This window comes from Stenella coeruleoalba (assembly GCF_951394435.1).
Source record: "Stenella coeruleoalba genome assembly, chromosome: 17".
NCBI lineage: Eukaryota > Metazoa > Chordata > Mammalia > Artiodactyla > Delphinidae > Stenella > Stenella coeruleoalba.
Genome location: NC_137163.1, coordinates 17,852,197 through 17,874,054, shown reverse-complemented (window position 1 = coordinate 17,874,054; position 21,858 = coordinate 17,852,197). Strand labels below are relative to the sequence as shown.

General features: G+C 39.4%; 1 protein-coding gene across 6 annotated transcripts in view; it reads left to right on the top strand.

Annotated features, from left to right (window-relative positions):
- Positions 1-21,858, top strand: part of COL14A1 (collagen type XIV alpha 1 chain) — a 249,516-nt gene that overhangs the window by 215,161 nt on the left and 12,497 nt on the right. For 5 of the 6 annotated variants that reach the window (XM_079902459.1, XM_079902463.1, XM_079902460.1 and 2 more), the window contains 3 exons: positions 4,924-4,959; positions 5,961-6,027; positions 8,892-9,080. In XM_079902459.1, coding sequence (XP_079758585.1) covers positions 4,924-4,959; positions 5,961-6,027; positions 8,892-9,080 — 292 coding nt within the window. The remainder of the gene's footprint in view (positions 1-4,923; positions 4,960-5,960; positions 6,028-8,891; positions 9,081-21,858) is intronic. The other variant, XM_079902461.1, reaches the window with a different exon arrangement.

Below are 21,858 nucleotides of genomic sequence, written 5' to 3'. Positions count from 1 at the left end.
ATCAATCCAAGAAGAAGATATAACAATTGTAAATATTCATGCACCCAACCCAGGAACCCCTCAATGCATACGGCAAATGCTAACAGCCATAAAAAGGGAAATTGACAGTAACGCAATAATAGTAGGGGACTTAAACACCTCACTTTCACCAATGGACAGATCATCCAAAATGAAAATAAATAAGGAAACAGAAGTGTTAAATGATACATAAAACAAGATGGACTTAACTGATATTTATAGGACATTCCTTCCAAAAACAGCAGAATGTACTTTTTTCTCAAGGGCTCATGGAACATTCTCCAGGATACATCATATCGTGGGTGACAAATCAAGCCTTGGTAATTTTAAGAAAATTGAAATCATATCAAGGATCTTTGCCAACCACAACGCTATGAGACTAGATATCAATTACAGAAAATGTGTTTGTATCTGTAAGAGATACAAACACATGGAAGCTAAACAACACACTACCTAATAACCAAGAGATCACTGAAGAAATCAAAGAGGAAATCAAAAAATACCTAGAAACAAATCACAATGAAAACACAACGACCCAAAACCTATGGGATGCAGCAAAAGCAGTTCTAAGAGGGAAGTTTATAGCTATACAAGCCTACCTTAAGAAACAAGAAACATCTCAAATAAATAACCTAACCTTACACCTAAAGCAATTAGAGAAAGAAGAACAAAAAAACCTCAAAGTTAGGAGACAGAAAGAAATCATAAAGATCATGTCAGAAATAAATTTAAAAAATGAAGCAAATGATAGCAAAGATCAATAAAACTAAAAGCTGGCTCTTTGAGAAGATAAACAAAATTGATAAACCATTAGCCAGACTTATCAAGAAAAAAAGGGAGAAGACTCAAATCAATAGAATTAGAAATGAAAAAGGAGAAGTAACAACTGACACTGCAGAAATACAAAGGATCATGAGAGATTACTATAAGCAACTATATGCCAATAAAATTAACGACCTGAAAGAAATGGACAAATTCTTAGAAAAGCACAACCTTCTGAGACTGAACCAGGAAGAAATAGAAAATATGAACAGACCAATCACAAGCACCAAAATTGAAACTGTGATTAAAGGTCTTCCAACAAACAAAAGCCCAGGACCTGATGGCTTCACAGATGAAATCTATCAAACATTTAGAGAAGAGGTAACACCTATCCTTCTCAAACTCTTCCAAAATATGACAGAGGGAGGAACACTCCCAAACTCATTCTATGAGGTCACCATCACTCTGATACCAAAACCAGACAAAGATGTCACAAAGAAAGAAAACTACAGGCCAATATCACTGATGACATAGCTGCAAAAATTCTCAACAAAATATTAGCAAACAGAATCCAACAGCACATGAAAAGGATCATACATTATGATCAAGTGGGGTTTATCCCAGGAATGCAAAGATTCATCAATATATGCAAATCAATCAACATGATACACCATATTAACAAATTGAAGGAGAAAAGCCATATGATCATCTCAGTAGATGCAGAGAAAGCTTTCGACAAAATTTAACACCCATTTATGATAAAAACCCTCCAGAAAGTAGGCATAGAGAGAACATTCCTCAACATAATAAAGGCCATATATGACAAACCCACAGCAAACATCATTCTCAATGGTGAAAAACTGAAAGCATTTCCTCTAAGATCAGGAACAAGCCTAGGATGTCCACTATCACCACCATTATTCATCATACTTTTGGAAGTCTTACCCATGGCAATTAGAGAAGAAAAAGAAATAGAAGAAATCTGAATTGGAAAAGAAGAAGTAAAACTGTCACTGTTTGCAGATTACATGATACTATACATAAAGAATCCTAAATATGCCACCAGAAAACTGCTAGAGCTAATCCATGTATTTGGTAAAGTTGCAGGATACAAAATGAATGCACAGAAATCTCTTGCATTCCTATACACTAATGATGAAAAATCTGAATGAGAAATTAAGGAAACACTCCAATTTACCACTGCAACAAAAAGATTAAAATACTTAGGAATAAACCTAACTAGTGAGACAAAAGACCTGTATGCAGAAAACTATAAGACACTGATGAAAGAAATCAAAGATGACACAAACAGATGGAGAGATATACCATGTTCTTGGATTGGAAGAATCAATATTGTGAAAATGACTATACTACCCAAAACAATCTATAGATACAATGCAATCCCTATCAAATTACCAATGGCATTTTTTTTATAGAACTAGAACAAAAAAAACCTTAAAATTTGTGTGGAGACACAAAAGACCCCAAATAGCCACAACAGTCTTGAGGGAAAAAAAACGGAGCTGGAGGAATCAGACTCCCTGACTTCAGACTATACTACAAAGCTACAGTAATCAAGACAATATGGTACTGGCACAGAAACAGAAACATAGATCAATGGCACAGGATAGAAAGCCCAGAGATAAATCCATGCACCTATGGTCAACTAATCTATGACAAAGGAGGCAAGGATATACAATGGGAAAAAGACAGTCTCTTCAATAAGTGGTGCTGGGAAAACTGGACAGCTACATGGAAAAGAATGAAATTAGAACACTCCCTAACACAAAAATAAACTCAAAATGAATTAGAGACCTAAATGTAAGACCTGACATTATAAAACTCTTAGAGGAAAACATAGGAAGAGCACTCTTTGACATAAATCACAGGAAGATCTTTTTCATCCACCTCCCAGAGTAATGGAAGTAAAAACAAAAATAAACAAATGGGGCCTAAGGAAACTTAAAAGCTTTTGCAAAGCAAAGGAAAGTACAAACAAGACGAAAAGACAACCCTCAAAATGGGAGAAAATACTTGCAAACAAATCAATGGGCAAAGGATTAATCTCCAAAATGTATAAACAGCTCGTGCAGCTCAATATTAAAAAAAACAAACAAACCAATCCAAAAATGGGCAGAAGACCTAAACAGACATTTCTCCAAAGAAGACATACAGATGGCCAAGAAGCACATGAAAAGCTGCTCAACATCACTAATCATTAGAGAAATGCAAATCAAAACTACAATGAGGTATCACCTCACACCAGTTAGAATGGGCATCATCAGAACATCTACAAACAGGAAATGCTGGAGAGGGTGTGGAGAAAAGGGAACCCTCTTGCACTCTTGGTGGGAATGTAAATTGATACAGCCACTATGGAGAAGAGCATGGAGGTTCCTTAAAAAACTAAAAATAGAACTACCATACGACCCAGGAATCCCACTACTGGACATATACCCAGAGAAAACCATAATTCAAAAAGACACACACACCCCAATGTTCATTGCAGCACTATTTACAATAGCCAGGTCATGGAAGCAACCTAAATGCCCATCGAGAGACGAATGGATAAAGAAGGTGTGGTACATATATAGAATGGAATATTACTCAGCCATATAAAGGAACGAAATTGGGTCATTTGTAGAGATGTGGATGGATCTAGAGACTGTCATACAGAGTGAAGTAAGTCAGAAAGATAAAAACAAATATCGTATGTTAACGCATGTATGTGGAACCTAGAAAAATGGTACAGATGAACCAGTTTGCAGGGCAGAAATTGAGACACAGATGTAGAGAACAAACATATGGACACCAAGAGGCGAAAGTGGCAGGGGCGGTGGTGGTGTAATGAATTGGGAGACTGGGATTGACGTATATACACTAATATGTATAAAATGGATAACTAGTAAGAACCTGCTGCATAAAAAATTAAATAAAATAAAATTCAAAAAGAAAAAAAGGAGGCAAGGGAAGGAAGGGTAAAAGATATAACCAGTGATGGGCTTGGACTGGCTTGTACGTGCTTGGGAGAGTAGATTTTGTGCTTCTCTTCCCTTTGAAACTCCATCTTCAGTGACAGCACATTTGTCACTTGAAATCAGCCATAGTACAAGCATTTACACCTCTGAAAACAGCAAACAGTACAAGTGAGGGCTTTTCATTTTTCCAGAAAGCCAGTTTACCTGCACACCGTGGGGTGAACCCAGAATTTTGAATTTGGATGACTAACTGAATAGAGATTTTGGAGATGATATGAGTTTGATTTGGGACCTGTTGAGATTATAGTAACAACTGGGAACAGTCTGACAATGTGGCAAATTCCATCTCTAAATGGCACTCACTACCCTTTTGATAGAGAGGATAAAATGTTGTTCAGTAAATCTATTACGCTGCCTTGGAGTTGAAACAAAAAGATGAAATTATTCTGAAGACACATGTTTTGCATTATACATGTAACTTCATTGCAGAAACACTAAAAACGCCATTGTTTTATCAGTAAAAGTTTTTACAGATATGGTAAAGTTTCCTATGGATCAAAGAGTAGCTAAGCCACAAAACAAAATAATGATTCAGCTGACAGTTCGTGTTAATACAAGCTCGTATCATCAGGGAGACTCAGGGAGAAAGAATTGTTTGCTGTTATTCTGGATGGAAAGCAGAGTGAGGATGTGGGATTTCACAGATTTCATCTTTTACTTGAACTCTTAAGTCGGAAGATCTTTTCCTTTCTGTGAGAGATATTCTTTCAAAAATTAAAAGTTTATCTTTTCAGCAGAGATTTGTGAAATCAATTATGCAGCATCAGTAAAGTACAATTCAGAGGGTGGTGTTTTGTGTGAAACGATGTGAATGACTTATTCAGTGACACTATGTTGCAAAGCAGTATTGCTGCATGATCCCAATTTTGTATTCAAACTTATTGTGTCTGTGCATTCAAAGGCTGGAGGAGTAAAATGTTTAAAACAGCTGTCTCTGCTTGATGAGTTTACAGGTTGCTGTTTGTTTAACCCTGTTGCTGTGTATCTATTTTTGCTGTAGAATTATGAGAGCTAATAAAAAATGTTGATACAATAAGAAAAGATACACTGTCATGCTTGGCCGAGTGCAGTGTCACAAGTAACTTGACAATTTAAAATTTTACAGGGTGTCCCTGGAGCAAAGGGAGAAAGAGGAGAAAGAGTAAGTATCCTCTGGAGTGTTGACCAGTGGCAGCTGACTGCACACCTTTTGTTGCATAAGCCTGATAAAGGATAACCATTTACTCTCATGATTACTCATTGCTCTAATACCACTCCTCTTCCCCCTCTCCTCAACTCGCTTGGCTGTGAGCACATTTTCAAGGGAAAACCACCCTGTGGGCTAGAAATCAGGAGTGCTGACTTCTAGTTGCAGATCTGCTGCTATCCAGCTAGATGACCTTAGGCCACTTCTTTCAGGCTAACATGGAGAGAATCAAACTCATCTAACTCACAAAGTGGATTTAATGAAGACATAATATAATGGATGTGAAAAGGCTTCAGAAAAGTAAAAGCTCTATTCAAAATGCCAAGCGGTAGATTGAGGCTTGTGTATTTCCAATATGGGAACCAAGGAAGACAAAGGCAGCGTGGAATCAAAGAACTGGCTGCGAAACTTAGATCAGTTTATTTCAGGGGCCTTCTATATCCTTTGAGAAATTGTGCCACTGCTCATATAATTGTGCTGTCGGCTCTAGTAGAAACAGCAGTGACCTTGGGCTCATCCAGTTACCTCTGTGAACACTTGGGCAGTATGTTTAACTCTGTTCATCTGTAAGATGGATTTAACATCTTTCCTCTGAGTTGCTGTTAGTATTAAGTAAGCCACTGGTTGAGAAATTGCTGTATTTTCAAACTGTAAAGAGCGATAAATAAGGCATTAAATACGTATGGGTTTATTACAAAACTAGTAAATTTTTTAGAATCTGGGGCCAGAAGCACTTGAACTTTTTAATTTCATAAAGGCTCTCAGGAACCTTGTACCATGAGTGCCAGATTGCTTACACCTTCTCCGTGTGCACCATGGTGGTCAATCCTACCTGTTGCTAGGAGACAAAGAGCCCAGGTTGGCAACAATGAGTCAAGTCCCATTTCCATCCTGGAAGTCCTGCCATTGGCTGGGTTTGTGGCTGAGAGTCAGCAGTCTGCTTTTTTCTCATCCAGGGTGACCTACAGTCTCAAGCCATGGTGAGAGCAGTGGCACATCAGGTGTGCGAACAGCTCATCCAAAGTAAGTGCGTTATAGTTACAGATGTTTTTTTATTACACGTCCAGATGGGAATTTGCCTTTCACACAAGCGTAAAGACTAAGCTTTGTCTTGTTGCAGAAACATAAGCTTTACAGATGGCCATCACTAACCCATCTAAGTGATCATTACATATTACGCTAGAGTTCTGCATCGATAGTGCAGAGACCAAATTCCTCTCTGTTGTTTGTCCAAAAACTCTCTGTTTGCCCATATAGGTTTAACTTGACTGTCCATATCAAATCTTTTATTTCTTCTTCATCTCTCCAGATAGATAGATTTTTTTCTCAAGTTCTCAGCACTTGAAAGCTGCCAAACTAAGGCATCAGAAGCTACCTTCAAGCCCCTAGATTTAAATCCATATCTCTTTCTTACCCATTGCTTTTGGTTAGCCCAAGGCCCTTCCCTTTATTCTTTAAGATTTATACCAGAAAAAATGTGGACACACAAACATACATGCACACATGGGGACAGGCTTCATGTGAACATTTGACATGATACTTGGGCTCCGTGCCAAAAATTACACTGGAACACACTTTATATCACACCTGTCCCATTTCTTCATTTTAAACTTGAACTTTCCCACAGGCCAGTATTTCAGTTACTGATTCATGCTCATTCACTTCCATACCCACGCATCTGTGCATTTCTCCCCTGCCCACTGACTGTATATTTTGTCTCAGTAATCTAACCAGAGGGTTACTAGAGTGGGCCCTTCTCTCTGCCAGTCATTTGTTTAGTTCCACAAAGATCTGAGGCCACAAGGAGATGAAATATTCCTCTCAAGCCCAGACAGCTCTGGCCTAGCTCTGCTGCCAAGCCCCCTGGTTCTGTAGCATCCACCATCTCCAAGGCCAACATTACCTAAGCGGCTGCCTTAACAGCTTTGAGGTTATATTTTTTTAACCTGGGAAGTTTGGGAATCCTGTAAGTGTCCAAGAAGGTGCTATTGGCTGGGTCCAAAATTCCATCTGCAGTAGATAAACCCAGATCTCATCCTGCAGAAAGCATGGAGTGAAGGTCTACAGGGGCTTGGAAGAGTTTTCATTAAGACGTAAATCTTAGGGCAAACTGAATACAAAGCTACTCTCTTCAGATGTAGTAGTAATGCTCCCTATATTTTAACTTTATTTCATTTTGTATTATATTGCCCAAACTAGTGGTTGTGAAAGAATTTATCAGTTAAATGAAACTACTTAAGTTTAATGCCAAAATAGGGTCTCTGAAGATACAATTAATTATAAAAGGGAAACAACATTAAGTAGAATATGTCCAAAGCTAACCTGTACCTTGGATTATTTTGTAAGTTTCTCATTTCAAGTATACACTGTAAATGGGTGGGTAATGATTTTAAGGAAACCTAAGGGTTAAATCCTAACATGACTCACTGACTATAATATAAGGAAGATTTCACAATAGTTGCTATCTTATTCCACTGTAGAATAAAAATCTTATATAAATATGTGATTATTTGAAACATGCCCTAAAAATTGAGAGTCCAAAATGCAGTTTTTCCCATCAGCAATTCTCAGATTCTTGTGAATAACTTCTAGGAAATAGAAACCAACAGGGGTTATACAAGAGCTGAACCATGTCAGTAAAATAGGGAGGCCCTGCCTGTCAATGTCCTTGTCAGAGGAAAACAATAGAAGAGATTTTATGCCAGTCTATGAGCAAAACCCAAGCCACCCAGAAGCTTTATTTCTGGTACCTCAATCATCTGCCCACACACCCCTTCACGTTTCTCTGGGCTTCTTATTTCCTTCCTTAGGCTTCACCTCAGAACTTGATTATCATTTAGCATAGAATTCCTCACATGCTCAGTTACCTGGTTTTTAGTCCAGATCTGAATTATGCTAGGAAAGTTTATGTGGGAAGCTGTGTGAGGCTGAGGTGATGACAGCTAGAGAAGTATCAATAATAAAGGATGGCCCTTTTATCAAAGGAGGAAGCTGAAAAAGCAGATGTGGAAATGTCTGATCCCACCCACACATTCATGGACATGCCTACTAATGGCTCCCGGGTCACCAGGAGGCCAATCCTACTTACAGTCATGGTCCTATGCTTAAGAACGCATTGACTATATCTTAGAAATCATCCCTCTAAAAATGGTTACTATTCTTTATTTAGGGTTCAATGTTTACAAAGGAATAAATGACAGTCATCTGGAAAGTTCACTTCTTTGGGAAAATGTTATCTCCTGATGATGCTGAAAAATGGGGCATTATGGTATCAAATACTTTCTCAATCTATACTTCTAATTATTAAAATACATTCTTCCAGGCACAGCTGAGTTAAGGGATTCTGGGAGAGAGCGCCAGATTTTTTTAAAAAATAAAGCTATTCAGAGTTTCTGCAGCTGGGACCCAAGTAAAGGTTTCTGCAAAAAGCCTTGGCAATGAAGAAATGAGTTGAAACAGAGCACTTGTCTGGGGATTACTGAGCAAGAGGGTGGGACAGGCTTTGTGGGTTGGAAGAAAGACATATTACTTGGGTGGAAATCGCTGGGGAAAAGGGGCAGCTGGGTGAGGATTTAGGGGTCAGATAAATGTTGGGGGTGAAGATAAAATTTATGATTTCTGGTCAGTGATGTTTACTGAGATGCTGACGTGAGCTGTGGAATTCCAAACACATGAGATGCGACTTGAATACAGTCCAGCTGTTAATATCATCCGAAGTAAAATGCAAAAAGTTTTCAGTTGGAAATCAACTTATTTCAGAGGGATGTGCTTCTTCCTGTTGGTGGGTGTCTAACAGAATTGTTTGGAACCTTGACAGATAATACCTTCAGTTCTCCCTTTCTAAGTGTGACAATTCATCGAATGCTTCTTTGTCCTTCGTGTCTCAGGTCATATGGCCAGGTACACAGCCATCCTCAACCAGATTCCCAGCCAGTCAACATCAATTCGGACCATCCAAGGGCCTCCTGGAGAGCCTGGGAGACCAGGCTCCCCTGGAACCCCTGGTGAACAAGGACCCCCAGGTGCCCCAGGCTTCCCAGGAAATGCGGGTGTGCCAGGGACCCCAGGAGAACGAGGTAAGCTGGACCACTCCTCTCACTGAGTGCGCCGAAACAAGAGTGTAACGGTGGTGCTTATGCAATGATAAAGTTCCAAATAATGGACCTAAATTAATTCTATTCCAGCTATTCTTCAGCTTCTTGTTTATTAATTCCCAATATTGAGAAAATTGAGTAATCTACAAAACATTTATTAAGAGCCACGCCTGCTTGTATGCAAAGGGAGGATCAGAAACCCCAATTCACCTCTAAAAGGCTTTTGAGCTCATGAGAGAAAGAGGTCCCCACTAGATGGATGAATTAAAAAAAATATGCCCATCCAGGTAGAATTACAACATGATACCCCACTCTGGACAGATGTAGCATCAAACATATGTGTCAACTGAAAAAAAAACACACACACAACCTAAAAGTTGAGAATTATGTTTTATTTGGCGGACTCACTGAGGACTTAAGCCTGGGATGCAGCCTCTCAGATGGGTCTGAGGAGCTGCTCCGAAGAGATGAAGGAGGACCTGGATTTGTAGGAGTTTTGCAACAAAAACCAGGTAGTGGGAACATCAAAAGAGAACTGTTAATTAAGGAAAAACAGGCATCTCAAATTAATGAGTTTAGCACTTTCCTATGAATGGGAAGATGCAAGAGTCTGGGCTCATTGAAATCATTCCTTTGATACGAACCTTAACTACCTAGAGCCAGTATTCTGTTCCTTTCCATCCTGAATCTCCTCAGGGTGCACTGGTGGGGGCAGCCGTAGTGGCTGCTGGCTTGATGGACACAACATCTTTTGTTTGCTCGTATGGCAAGCAGCATTCTTTGTCCACATGTGTCATGGCAAGTAGAGAACTCACTTCCTAGGTCTGGTACATTTTTTTGTGCAGTGCCCATACCAGGCAACGGTCAGCCTTGAGGTAAGGCATGAGTCATATCAACATATGATTTACATGTGCTTATGTAGACCATGCCAGTTCTAAACTTCAAATTAAATACTGTTTGTGGCTCATCTTCCTATAACATGAGGCAGTATTTTATTTAACAGTTCCATGGGCCAATGTTTAATCTTTCCTACTAAAGTTTCTTTCGAATAGAGATCCTACTTAGCCTTTTCTTCTACCCTTTACAGGTCTTAGCAGTGTTGTGTAAGACAATAATGGATTCTTTCGATTGAATTTCACCCTATCCTGTAATTGGCCAAGATCTCCCACTCCAGAAGCAGATTAGGTCAAAGAGGAGTGGGAAAAGGGGTTACGTATCAGCCACAAAGAAAGTGACAGGAAAAGAGATAACCAATAAAAGTATTTTCTAGGACACAATTTTATGGAATGTAGATTGGGAGAAAAGCTAACTAGTACCTATCTGCTCTTGTGAGTCATATTGCTTTAATGAGATGGGTAGGATATACTTTTTTGATCAAACTTGAGATGTAAAATGCAGATTACCAAGATAATATCTCATGTTTATTCTTGATCCATGCCAACAGGCCATGTGCATTTCTGCCTTTGCACTTTTGGACACTTTGTTCTTCCCCCTTTGGAAATGTCCTTTCCTTTCCCTGCCTTATGTGAATCTCACTCTTAGTTCAAGGCTCAGCTTAACCCCTGTCTCATGCATGAAGTTTTTGTTGATTGTTCTGGACCAACAGATGTCTCCACCCCCTGAATACCTGATGCTCTGACCATCTCTCCCACCCATTTTAGCAGTCATCACATGTTAATGAACAGCATGATGGCAGAAAGCAGGGCTCAGGTCTGAATTGCTGTGCAATAATAGGTCCTCATCAGATAATTGTTGCTTTGATTGCAACCCAGTTCTGATTTTCCTTTCTAAAGGGTTTTCCTGTGCCAGGGCACTAAATCAGCAGATGTAGAGAAGGACATAATTTCCTCGCAGTGTACCAGCGATCTGGCAGCCAGGAAGGTGGCCACCTCTGTCAACAGGACACCCTCTAATGGGGTTGGTGATGGATCAGCTGTGACTCAGGGAGCACAGAGCCAGCGCCTGAGTCACACTCGGCAAGTCACAAGTTGTCTTTGTTCTTTTTGGAAGTCCTGTCCTCGTTCCTGCCAGACTGAGTCTTTCCTGCTCTGCAAGAACACTTGAATGCTTAGATCAGAGAAGAGTCAGCCAAGGATCCTCAAACAGTGGTCCAGACAGCCCTCAAAATATGAATTTCCATGATATAATTTGCTGACATACATGTATGTATATATTCCGAAAGAGTATAGTAGATAAGCAAAATCCTGTATTTCACAAACACAGGTAGGATGACAGTAAGAGAAAGTGAGAAATGCCCTCTGAGCATGAGGGAAGGTGATTTTGGTTGATCACCAACTGGGAGGGTGCGCTTTGGGGTTTAAGGTAGGGGTTTATAGGCCAGTGCCCAGGGCACTTTTCATTCCCAGCAGAGTATTTCAATCCTGTTGCAATTGGGATTCATGGTTGCAAGGAGCACAATAATTTTTTTTAAAAAGTATTTATTGAAGTATAGTTGATTTACCATGCTGTGTTAGTTTCACGTATACAGCAAAGTGATTCATGTTTTGATATTAGCCTTGTGGTCCAAAAACCCAGAAAAGATTGATACAGAAAAATGTCTGCCTTTCCACGAAATCAAAACAATAGAATTTTAAAACTGAAGAAACTTCAGCCATCTTTTCTCCTGACCCTCTCATTTTATATAAAAAAGAAACTTATAAAGATATCGAGGCCCAAAGAGGCTAGAAGTCAGCCAATGTCAGGACTGGAAATAAAAACCAGAGATCAGTTTGATTTTTCTTCTGTATAAAATATGATTATCACTATAGTGTAGAATACAATTTTAAAAGGACACTTTATTATAATGAGTAAAAATAAGTGCTATTACTAGGCGGTGTACTTAGACAAATAATAAGCTACAAAAGTAAGACTGTAAGAAATATGGGTGTTGAGATTCTGGCATAGCATTGAGGGGAACCTCACTTTCTGCTGAGTCTTCATTAAAAAAAAAAATTCATGACTCTATTGATACGGCTAATTTTTCACCAGAAGTACTCCATCTGATTTCTCTATTCTAATTTTTCAAAAGTTTTTCAAACTTCTTAAACATAATGAACAAGAAGAAATACACTTTACATCATGATGCTGTATGCATGTGCATGTGTGTGCATTCAAACTTATATAACTGAGGCAAATAGAAATAATACTTTCCCTTACTATTGTTTCCTGTTTTCTTTTGTTAAAAGGCTGAGGGGCAGCATGGGGAATTCTGTTCAATACTCTGTAATAACCTATACGGGAAAAGAATCTGAAAAAGAAGAGATATATGTATATGTATAACTAAGTCACTTTGCTTTGCACCTGAAACTAATACAACATTGTATATCAACTATATTCCAATATAAAAATTAAAAAAAAATGGCTAAGGGGCACCTTTGGGTTTTATGACCTCAGTTTGAAATACACTGTTCTAGTTCAAGATCTTTGATTAACGCCATTCTTTTTTTTTTTTTTTTTTTTGCGGTACGCGGGCCTCTCACTGTTGTGGCCTCTCCCGTTGCGGAGCACAGGCTCCGGACGCGCAGGCTCAGCGGCCATGGCTCACGGGCCCAGCCGCTCCACGGCATGTGGGATCCTCCCCGACCGGGGCACGAACCCGTGTCCCCTGCATCGGCAAGGCGGACTCTCAACCACTGCGCCACCAGGGAAGCCCCTGATTAACGCCATTCTTATCATTGAAATATCCAAAGAATATGCATTTTTAGAGAATAGAAATTGCAAACATTCCTTCCACATCAGCTCGGCGAAGTAGACGACCATTCACGACTTGCCTTATTTCCTAACAGAAGACTGTATTTTCACTCCATCTGATTGTCTTTCTCGCTCTCATTAACCCTTTGTCTCCTTTAACTTAAAGTATTTTTCATAAGATTGTGTGGAACAGTCTCTTAGCTGTCTTCTCCCATAGGTTGTAGTAGAAAGAGAATCCTCAGACTTTAATGATTCAGAGAGATCCTGCAGCCCACATTGTTCCTCCAAAGCTTAAACTCCAGCTGAGACTTGGCTCATTATTGGCACCCAGAATTGAAGGGGTTCCACTTGCATCACAGAAGCAAAATGTGACGCGCCTGCTTTCTCTCCTCACTGTTAACTTATGTCAGAGAAAAGCGATTCCTCCATGGACTAGGCTACATTTTCGCTGCCTTTCCCCATTAAACTGCACCATCTTCAGGTAAATGGCTCTGTAGCCTGGCTTCCAAAATTTAGAAAAATGGGTGGGATCAGCTCTGAGGTTCCTCTGTTGTTCCCTGAACTGTGACAATTGAGTCCTATCTATTCTAACTTAAACTCACTCTCCAGTTAGCCTTGTGTGATTCTAACGAGATCGTCTTGACAACTCAATTTCTAATTGTGATCTCTGCATGTCATTCCCAGATGACCAATCTGTTGATTTCCTTTTTCCATTTATTTACATGTTCATTATCCACACTGATATCTTGAACCATCTGTGAACCCAGACAACAGTAGCTTAGTTGGTCTAGATTCCACAAAATTCAGTTTACTTATTTATCTGAAAAGAACTGGGAAATTTCCCTGATTTCAGTCTTCATGCAACTCCTTCAGTTTCCATGATTCTCCAAAATATACTGGATCAGAGGAACCACCCAACTAAAGATTTTCATGTTTAGATTGTATATCCATAACAGCTGGAATTCATAGCTGGTTTATTTTCTATAATAAATCAACAAATATTTATGAAATTCAAGGTTTATGTAAGGCTCTTGGCTGGGCAGTGTGTGAGATAATACTATGATTTATGGCTTTTGCTTGTTATGTTAGGCGCCAGATGCATCTGGCAATATTGTGCTCGGTCCCATATATACAACCTCATTTGGATAAAATAGAAGACACGGTTTGGATAAGGAAAGAATATGATATATTAACTGAATGTACAAGTAGGGAGATGGCAACTGCTAAGCAAGTTATATGGAAAGTACATGCTGTCAGAAGTTAGAGGAAGACAGCACTGTGGCCTTTGATAAGAAACGGTGCTATCATTTATTAAGCAATTACTTAATAAGCCAGCAGTTGCTTAGTATATTTTTAATGTTCATAAAACTTTTATGAGATCCGTATTAGCCCCATTTTTAGGTGAGGAAACTGAGGCTTAGCCAGATGGTCAATTGTCACAAAGGCCACACAGCTGAACAGCAGGGGACCAGAATTCGAATCCAGATGTGTATGATTCCAGAATATCTGTGCTTGCTCACCTCTGCCCTGTTGTCACCTTTAAATTCATTGCTTGGCAGGCGTTTCACAGAGGAGGCCAGCACTGTGCAGGGTTTGGTGAACCCTGTTTCATTATGGCTCCTAATATCCACAGTTAATAGCATGTGAACTGCTACACTAACCAGTGTTTTAGTGAGTTATAGTTGTACTATTTGCAAGCTTCTTAATGCATTCTGTTCTGCTGTGTTTGGATAGCCTTGGGGCATCCGTGACCTGGCAGATGACCAGCTTTGAGAAGTCAGGTGACCTGTTTTGGGTACCTATGAACATGATAAAGACACTTTTTAAAAAATTTATTATTTTTGGCTGCGCTGGGTCTTCGTTGCTGCACGTGGGCTTTCTCTAGTTGCGGCGAGTAGGGGCTACTCTTCGTTGCGGTGCGCGGGCTTCTCATTGCAGTGGCTTCTCTTGTTGCGGAGCACGGGCTCTAGGCGCGCAGACTTCAGTAGTTGTGGCACGTGGGCTCAGTCGTTGTGGCTCATGGACTTAGTTGCTCCACAGCATGTGGGATCTTCCCGGACCAGAGCTCAAACCTGTGTCCCCTGCATTGGCAGGTGGATTCTTAACCACTGGGACATGAGGGAAGTCCCTGATAAAAGCATTTTTTACGGTTATATATTTTGGCACTTGACAGTTCTTCTGGATTTTAGCATAGGCCCAGTAGGGCAGTAACCTATAGGGAAATTGGTCATGGATCTGGCCATAGAAGTTATACTTCTATTATAGTGTCTCAGCCTGGGGGCAAATAGGGAGAAACCTGGAACAAAGTAATTTAATCTTGTTTCACTTCCGATATTTTAGAAGAGAAACCGTTTTCACCTTACTATGCGTGATGCTGCTTTAGCTGGAAACAGCATGATGGGAAGGAAAGAATGCAGTTTGGGGCATCAATCATATATGGGTTAGGATCCTAACTTTGCCACATACTAGCTATGTAATCCTGGCTGCTTAATCTTTCTGAATCTTCATTCATTCATTTAACCAGCACTTACTGAGCATCTACTACATGTCAGGCCTGGTGTTGGGTGTTAACAGCACAGTGGTAAACAGGGGATACAGCTCTTGCCTTTTATGTACTTTGCATAGAGACAGATATTAAACAAAAAAATACATGAATAGCTTAATTTCAGTTTTTATGTGTTATGAAAAAATGTAGGTTGCTCTATGAACATGGAAGAGGGGACTCTGACTTACTCTGTTGAGTCAGTGCTGTTTTAACCGAGACCTGAAAGTTTAGGAGTTTGCCATATCAGTAAGAAAGAAAGTCAGAAGAGGGCATTCTAGGCAAAGACAGCAATAGCATGTGCAAAGGTCCTGAGGTGGGAAGGGACTTGAAACCTATAAAGCCATGATTCTCAGCCCTAGCAAACATATTGTCTCCTATTTATAACAAATAATTTGCAACATTTCTGTTACTGTTCTAAACTGAAACTTATAGATAATAAATATTACCTGCCTTCACACATAATTTTAAAAAAATAGAATGTCGTACTATGTAATATAAAGAAGTAAAAGGAGAGTAATTTATGGTCAAATACTTTATTCCAATATACAGATTTCCAGCATAACTACAATGGAAACATAAAGAATAAATCAAAATGTACTTGTATTTAAGAATTATTAAAATGCAACAGTTCCAAATTCAAGGTGATATAGTTGAGCTTTATCAATTACTTATGTCTCTGCATTTGTCTCTATTGTGTTCACAGTGAAGATCTATTAAGATAGCAAGTACATCACTGGCATTATGCAAATAAATGTAAATTACCTTCTCCTACTTTTTCAGGCACATGTTTTTTGGTTAATACATCTCTTGATTTTTCATTATGTCCTTTTTCCTACTAGACGGGGTCATGTCTTTCCCTATGCCAGCACCTGAAAAAAAGTTTACTGGAAATGACTGGAAGTTATCATTGCAAAGACTTTCCCTTTGCTGGACTTCATTAGTTTCTGTAAATTTCATGAGCACTTTACGTCTGCTCTGTGGGATCAAATCTTTTGGATGTAAGAGCTCTAGTCACTCCAATATTATTATTGAGGATTAAAAAATATTAATATTGGAATGTCATTTTTTTTTTTTTTTTTTTTTGCGGTACGCCGGCCTCTCACTTTTGTGGCCTCTCCCGTTGCGGAGCAGAGGCTCCAGACGCACAGGTTCAGTGGCCATGGCTCACGGCCCCAGCCGCTCCGCGGCATGTGGGATCTTCCCGGACCAGGCCACAAACCCGTGTCCCCTGCATCGGCAGGCAGACTCTCAACCACTGCGCCACCAGGGAAGCCCTGGAATGTCATTTTAATCAAGAGAAAATATCACGTTTGTCTAAAAGCTTGACGCTAGGGCAGTTTCTAACCTCTGTTGGCTCTCAGGATTAATTTGTTATTGTTCTTTGAGGATAAAATCCCTGAGTGACTCTTGAAGTTGGAAAATGTCTCTCCTTGAGCTTTCCCTGCCACCGAAGACCAAATTTCTAATGACTGGATGTAAAGAAAGACAATCTTTAGAGATCAATTTTTATCAGTCAGGTTCTGTGGTTAACTTGAAAAAGATTGTCTTCGTTTCAGAAAATGAGAAAAGGGGGATGGGAGAAGGATAAGATGAAACACAACTGAACTCCCCTAAGCAAACACAGATAGAAAAGGAATCGGCCATCTTCTGGTTGCCGTTAAGTCAGTGACACCACCTTTCAGAGACAGAGAAGTGGCTGTCAGGGCAGCAGATGACACACTAAAGCTAACACTGAGTCCCTTATGCTCGTGCCACAGTTTACTGTGAATCCACAGGGCTGAGAAGTCTAGAGAAAAAGCTAGGTCCCCAATGGATTCAAAGCTGGGTGAGAGAAGTAGGGTTCTTATGTTCAATTCCTGTGGCTGAAAAGAGCTGTTGGCATAGACGATACATTTGGCAGAAAACTTGGGTCACAAATTCAGAAGTGAAGCATAGTAGTTGTGAGCCAGGAATGCCTCAATGGTAAGCATCTGTGAAACTTCTTAATGTCCCTTGTATCCTGGTTTATTCCTGGAAAAATTCTCTTTATGGGACAGATCAACGTGATGAAAGATAGAGGGCCAGTAGAGCTCTCATAATAAGTTACTGGTTGATGCTTAAATATTTACAAGTCTTCCCTGTGATGTTGTATTATGGTTGATACTCAGCTGCATGAGACATCGTCTTTTCATTGCTGATAAAAATCTGCTGAAATACATGTTTGTCTTCTTCCTCTCTTGCTTTCCTATCCCCTCCCTCTCATATCCTGAGAGATGAATTCCAGGGAAATAGTTTTCTCTTTTCACACCCATTAATTATCCGGTAAAGTCCAGTTTGAATGTCCTTTGGAATAAGACCTTTCTCTGAAGGTTTGATGGATTGTGTTTTCCTAATGTATAGTGACCTTAAGGCATTGACAATGAATGCTCTATCTCTTTATCTCTTTGTACCATCTTTTATTTTGTAGATTGTTGTTTTTTTTTCCTGTTACAGAATGACCCTTTGCATTTACCATGGCTGCAGAAAGAAGCCCTATGTATTGATCTATTACTATGAACAAATTACTCTAAAACTTAGAAGCTTAAAACAACAAAACATATATAATCGTGGATTTTATGGGTCTGGGATTCAGGAATAGTTTAGTTGGGTGCTTCTGGCTCAGGGTCTCTCATGAGGTTGCAGTTAAGATGTCAGTCAGGGCTACAGTTAGCTGGAGGCTCAAATGGGGCTGGCAGAGCTACTTCCAGGATGGCTGGCTCACTTACTATCAGGAATGATTAGCAGGGTCTCAGGCCCTCCCTGACTACTCTGCTTATATTTGCATGGGAAGGACAAGTCTCTTCATAGGGATGCTTGGATGTTCTCACAGCATGGCTGCTGCTTTCCTCAGAGCCAGTAATCCCTGCAAGAGAGCAGGGATGAGTCCACAGTACCTTTTGTAACTAGTCCTAGAAGTCACAGCTTTGATTTCATCATATTCTCTTTATTAGGAGGGAGTCACTAAGCCCTGCCCATGCTCAAGTAGAGGGGGGCTAAGCTGTACCTTTGAAGGGAGGAGCATAGAATTTGTGAGTATGTATTTAATCACATTGTTCTAAATTCAACCAAGGTTTTCTGCCCTTGCCATGTAACCACGGTGATGCTTTCATCTGTAAGAATGATTTCCACACAGTCTGACTTCTAGTGCACTTGTGGAGGGTTGGCTCATGATGTGTCTGCCTGTTTTTGCCATTTAAATGGGTGTCTTTCTCCCCCTCCTCCTTTAAAGTATTCAAATGCCAGATGCAGCTTTTTAGAGGGAAATATAAGATGTAGATTTAAGCACCTTGAAAGAGTAGCACCTATTGGAAAAGGCTTTTTGTAGACTAACACTTTTCGTGTCCCTATTTCTGGAATTCATTGTAATCAGGGTAAAATCATTTGCCAGTCAAACACAAAGAATTATTTTAAAAAGGCATTGACAAATTAAAATTATCATTAAATTGTGTCCCCACTCTTCGTACTACTGTAATATGACTATTACAATAACAAAAAACTGTAACTGTTGTTTTGTTTACTTTTTGCCATGAAAACTGATATAGTTGTTTCTGTAGCTTAAATTTTTTTTGAAATCCTTAATTGGAATGTCTGTGTAGTCGGTTGTAGCAGATTCTTTGCATTGGATTTCAGTCCTTGTCTTAGGTGATGGGTAATATGCTGGAAATACTGCCCAACGTTAATGCCATCTCAGGAAGATATCTTTGTGTAGTCCCAGGTTATGTTTCCCAGTCAGCTTCACTTCAAGTCTGTACCCTTTGCTCTAGCCAAACTGAACTACTCAGGGCTCTCAGTATGAGTCAGCTTTTGCTGCGTAACAAACCACAAAAATCTCAGTAACATACAGCAATAGATATTATTTCTCACCACATGTCTGTGGGAGGCAAGGGCAGCTCTGCTCTGCTGGGGCCCTGGCTGGGGGGGCAGTAGCTCCCTAGACTATGTTCTCCTTATGGCATTGGCAGAAATAAACAGGGCAACCCACCCACCAGTCATATTTCAAACCTCTGTTCACATCATTGCCCACTGATATCCCATTGGTTGAAGCAAGTCACACGGCCAAGTCAAAATCCAAGGGCTAGGGAGATGCATGAGCCTGTTGCAAGAGAACAGATGCATAATTCTATTGCAGAATAGTGAAGAATTCAGACCACTATTTTGGTGTACCACATCTTCATACATGCCTTTTCCTTTCCATACTCAGGGCTGATTCCTGTTGTGCCCTGTTCTTATAGCCTTTCATGGATTTTCACATGTTATTCTGACTCCCCAGAGCTCTCTTTCCTCCTCTGGCTCAATCAGACTCAAATTTTGAAACTCATCTCAAGAGTCAGCTCTGCCAGACCACTCATCCCTCACTGTGGTTTATTTGTTTGGCCAGTTTGTTGTTGCTACACTACATTATTCCAACTGGATGAACAGGTGGAAGATCTGAGTAACATCTCTCTCGTTTGTACTCCCTGGTCCCCAAACACATGCCTCCATCGTAGCAGTTTCCCGTTATATTGTAATTGTTGGTGTACTTGTCTGTCTTCCCACTGGACTGTGAGTTCCTTGAATGGGACTGTGCCTTTCATCTCTGCATCCTCCACAAAGGAGCTGAACACATATTTGACAGATGAATGGATGGCCGATCCCTACCTCATTACCGTGTAAAACATGTTGTTTAGCGCCAAGGTAGAATATACTTTCTTGAATTGTCCTTTATTGGTTTCACCTCTGTTAATCCTGTTTCACCAATGAGACTACATGCTCCCCACAAACCAAATTTAATGTCTGTTTTCCTTTTATTCCTCATAATACCTGTTATCTGATAGCTATTTCATGACTCATAAGTGATTTATGGTGTTAACTACCACTTGGCTAGCTTTTTGGCTGCCATTTCTCATTCAACCCTAGAGCCATGATAAAAGCAGAAGCCCATGTGGTTTAGTTCATCAATCTAAAGACATCCTGTTAATAGCCAATGACTGCCAAGTTGACAGCGTCAGCATTTTCTTCAAATCATCATCATATAATTTTAGCCGGAAAAGCAGGGTGAAATTTTTAAATAGAAGTTTTGGTTATACTGGATATATTTTATATGCATTTCCTAAATACATAGAAAAAGCATTGGATTTTTCAGTGCCCAAATTTAAGTGTGTCTAATTTAGATGTCTGTGGTAAAAAGGTCAAAGGATCTTCTGCCTATATTGCCTCTGTGTGTGTGTGTGTGTGTGTGTGTGTGTGTGTGTGTGCGTGCACGTGTACACACACAAATCTGGAAATAGAGAAAGAGAGAGACTCCCTTTACTTTATTTTTTATCATTTTTTCTTCCAGTTTTATTGAGATATAATTAACATACACTGTATAAGCTTAAGGCATATAGCATAATGATTTGGCTTACATATGCCATGAAATGGTTACCACAGTAAGTTTAGTGAATATCCATTATCTGGTATATATACAAAATTAAAGAAATTGGAAAAAAGTGATTTTTTCTTGAGAAAATATTTTTCTCTTAGGATTTACTCTCTTGACAATTTACATATATAAGCACAGCAATATTAATTATTTTTATCATGTCATACTTTCCATCCCTAGTACTTATTTATCTTCTAAGTGGAAGTTTGTACATTTTGACGTCCTTCATCCAATTCTCTTTTCCCCACTCCCTATCTTTAAATGTAGAAATGTGTTTTGTCATTTTCTAAATTTCTGGCCTTGAACATAAACAAGTGAAATGGAAGTATACCATGTACTAGTTTATAGGATAAAACTAAAACTGTTTATATTAGCTATGATAAACCGTTTTCAGTGAATTTTTTGACATTGCTTTTAAAGCAATAAATACATTATAATAAATAAGTATACCAAATGCATTTGTGTAGATGGGTGAAAACATACATAGAGAAGATATATTCATTAACCCTTTCCATTTTCTTTGGTTCTAGATTTAACCTAGACATTAAATTATTATGTGAATATAGCAAAGTAATTTGACTTTTCTGGACTTTTTACTAGCTCAGAAAAACATGATGAGGATCCTAGATACAGGATGTATTTACCTTAATAGTGATTCTTCATGCTTATTATGAAGGGCTGTTGGCCATAACACATTTTGTTTTAAACTCCATAGACCCTGGCCTTGTCCCAATGCCCTGACAAAACTCCCTTCTTTTCCGAGAGTGGAGAGCATCACATCACTTTTCAGTTCTGTAAAGAATAAAGACCAGACCAAGCTCTAATTTAAATATCTATTTAAATACCATCAAATGGCTGAATATCCGTGCTGAACCTACAATACTCATTTTTTAAGCTACAGCAATTGGCTCATTTTCCTGCTAACTTTGTATCATTTATAATTTTCCCAGCAGTCAGTTCTGGAAATGATATGGCATTTGAGGAAGAGCAATCAGAACTTTGGAGCTGAAAGTGATAGATTGGCGTTTGGTCTGACCTTCTTATTATGTACCTATGAGGTCATAATATCAGTGGCAAAACTAGATGGACAAAACACCAGGATTCCT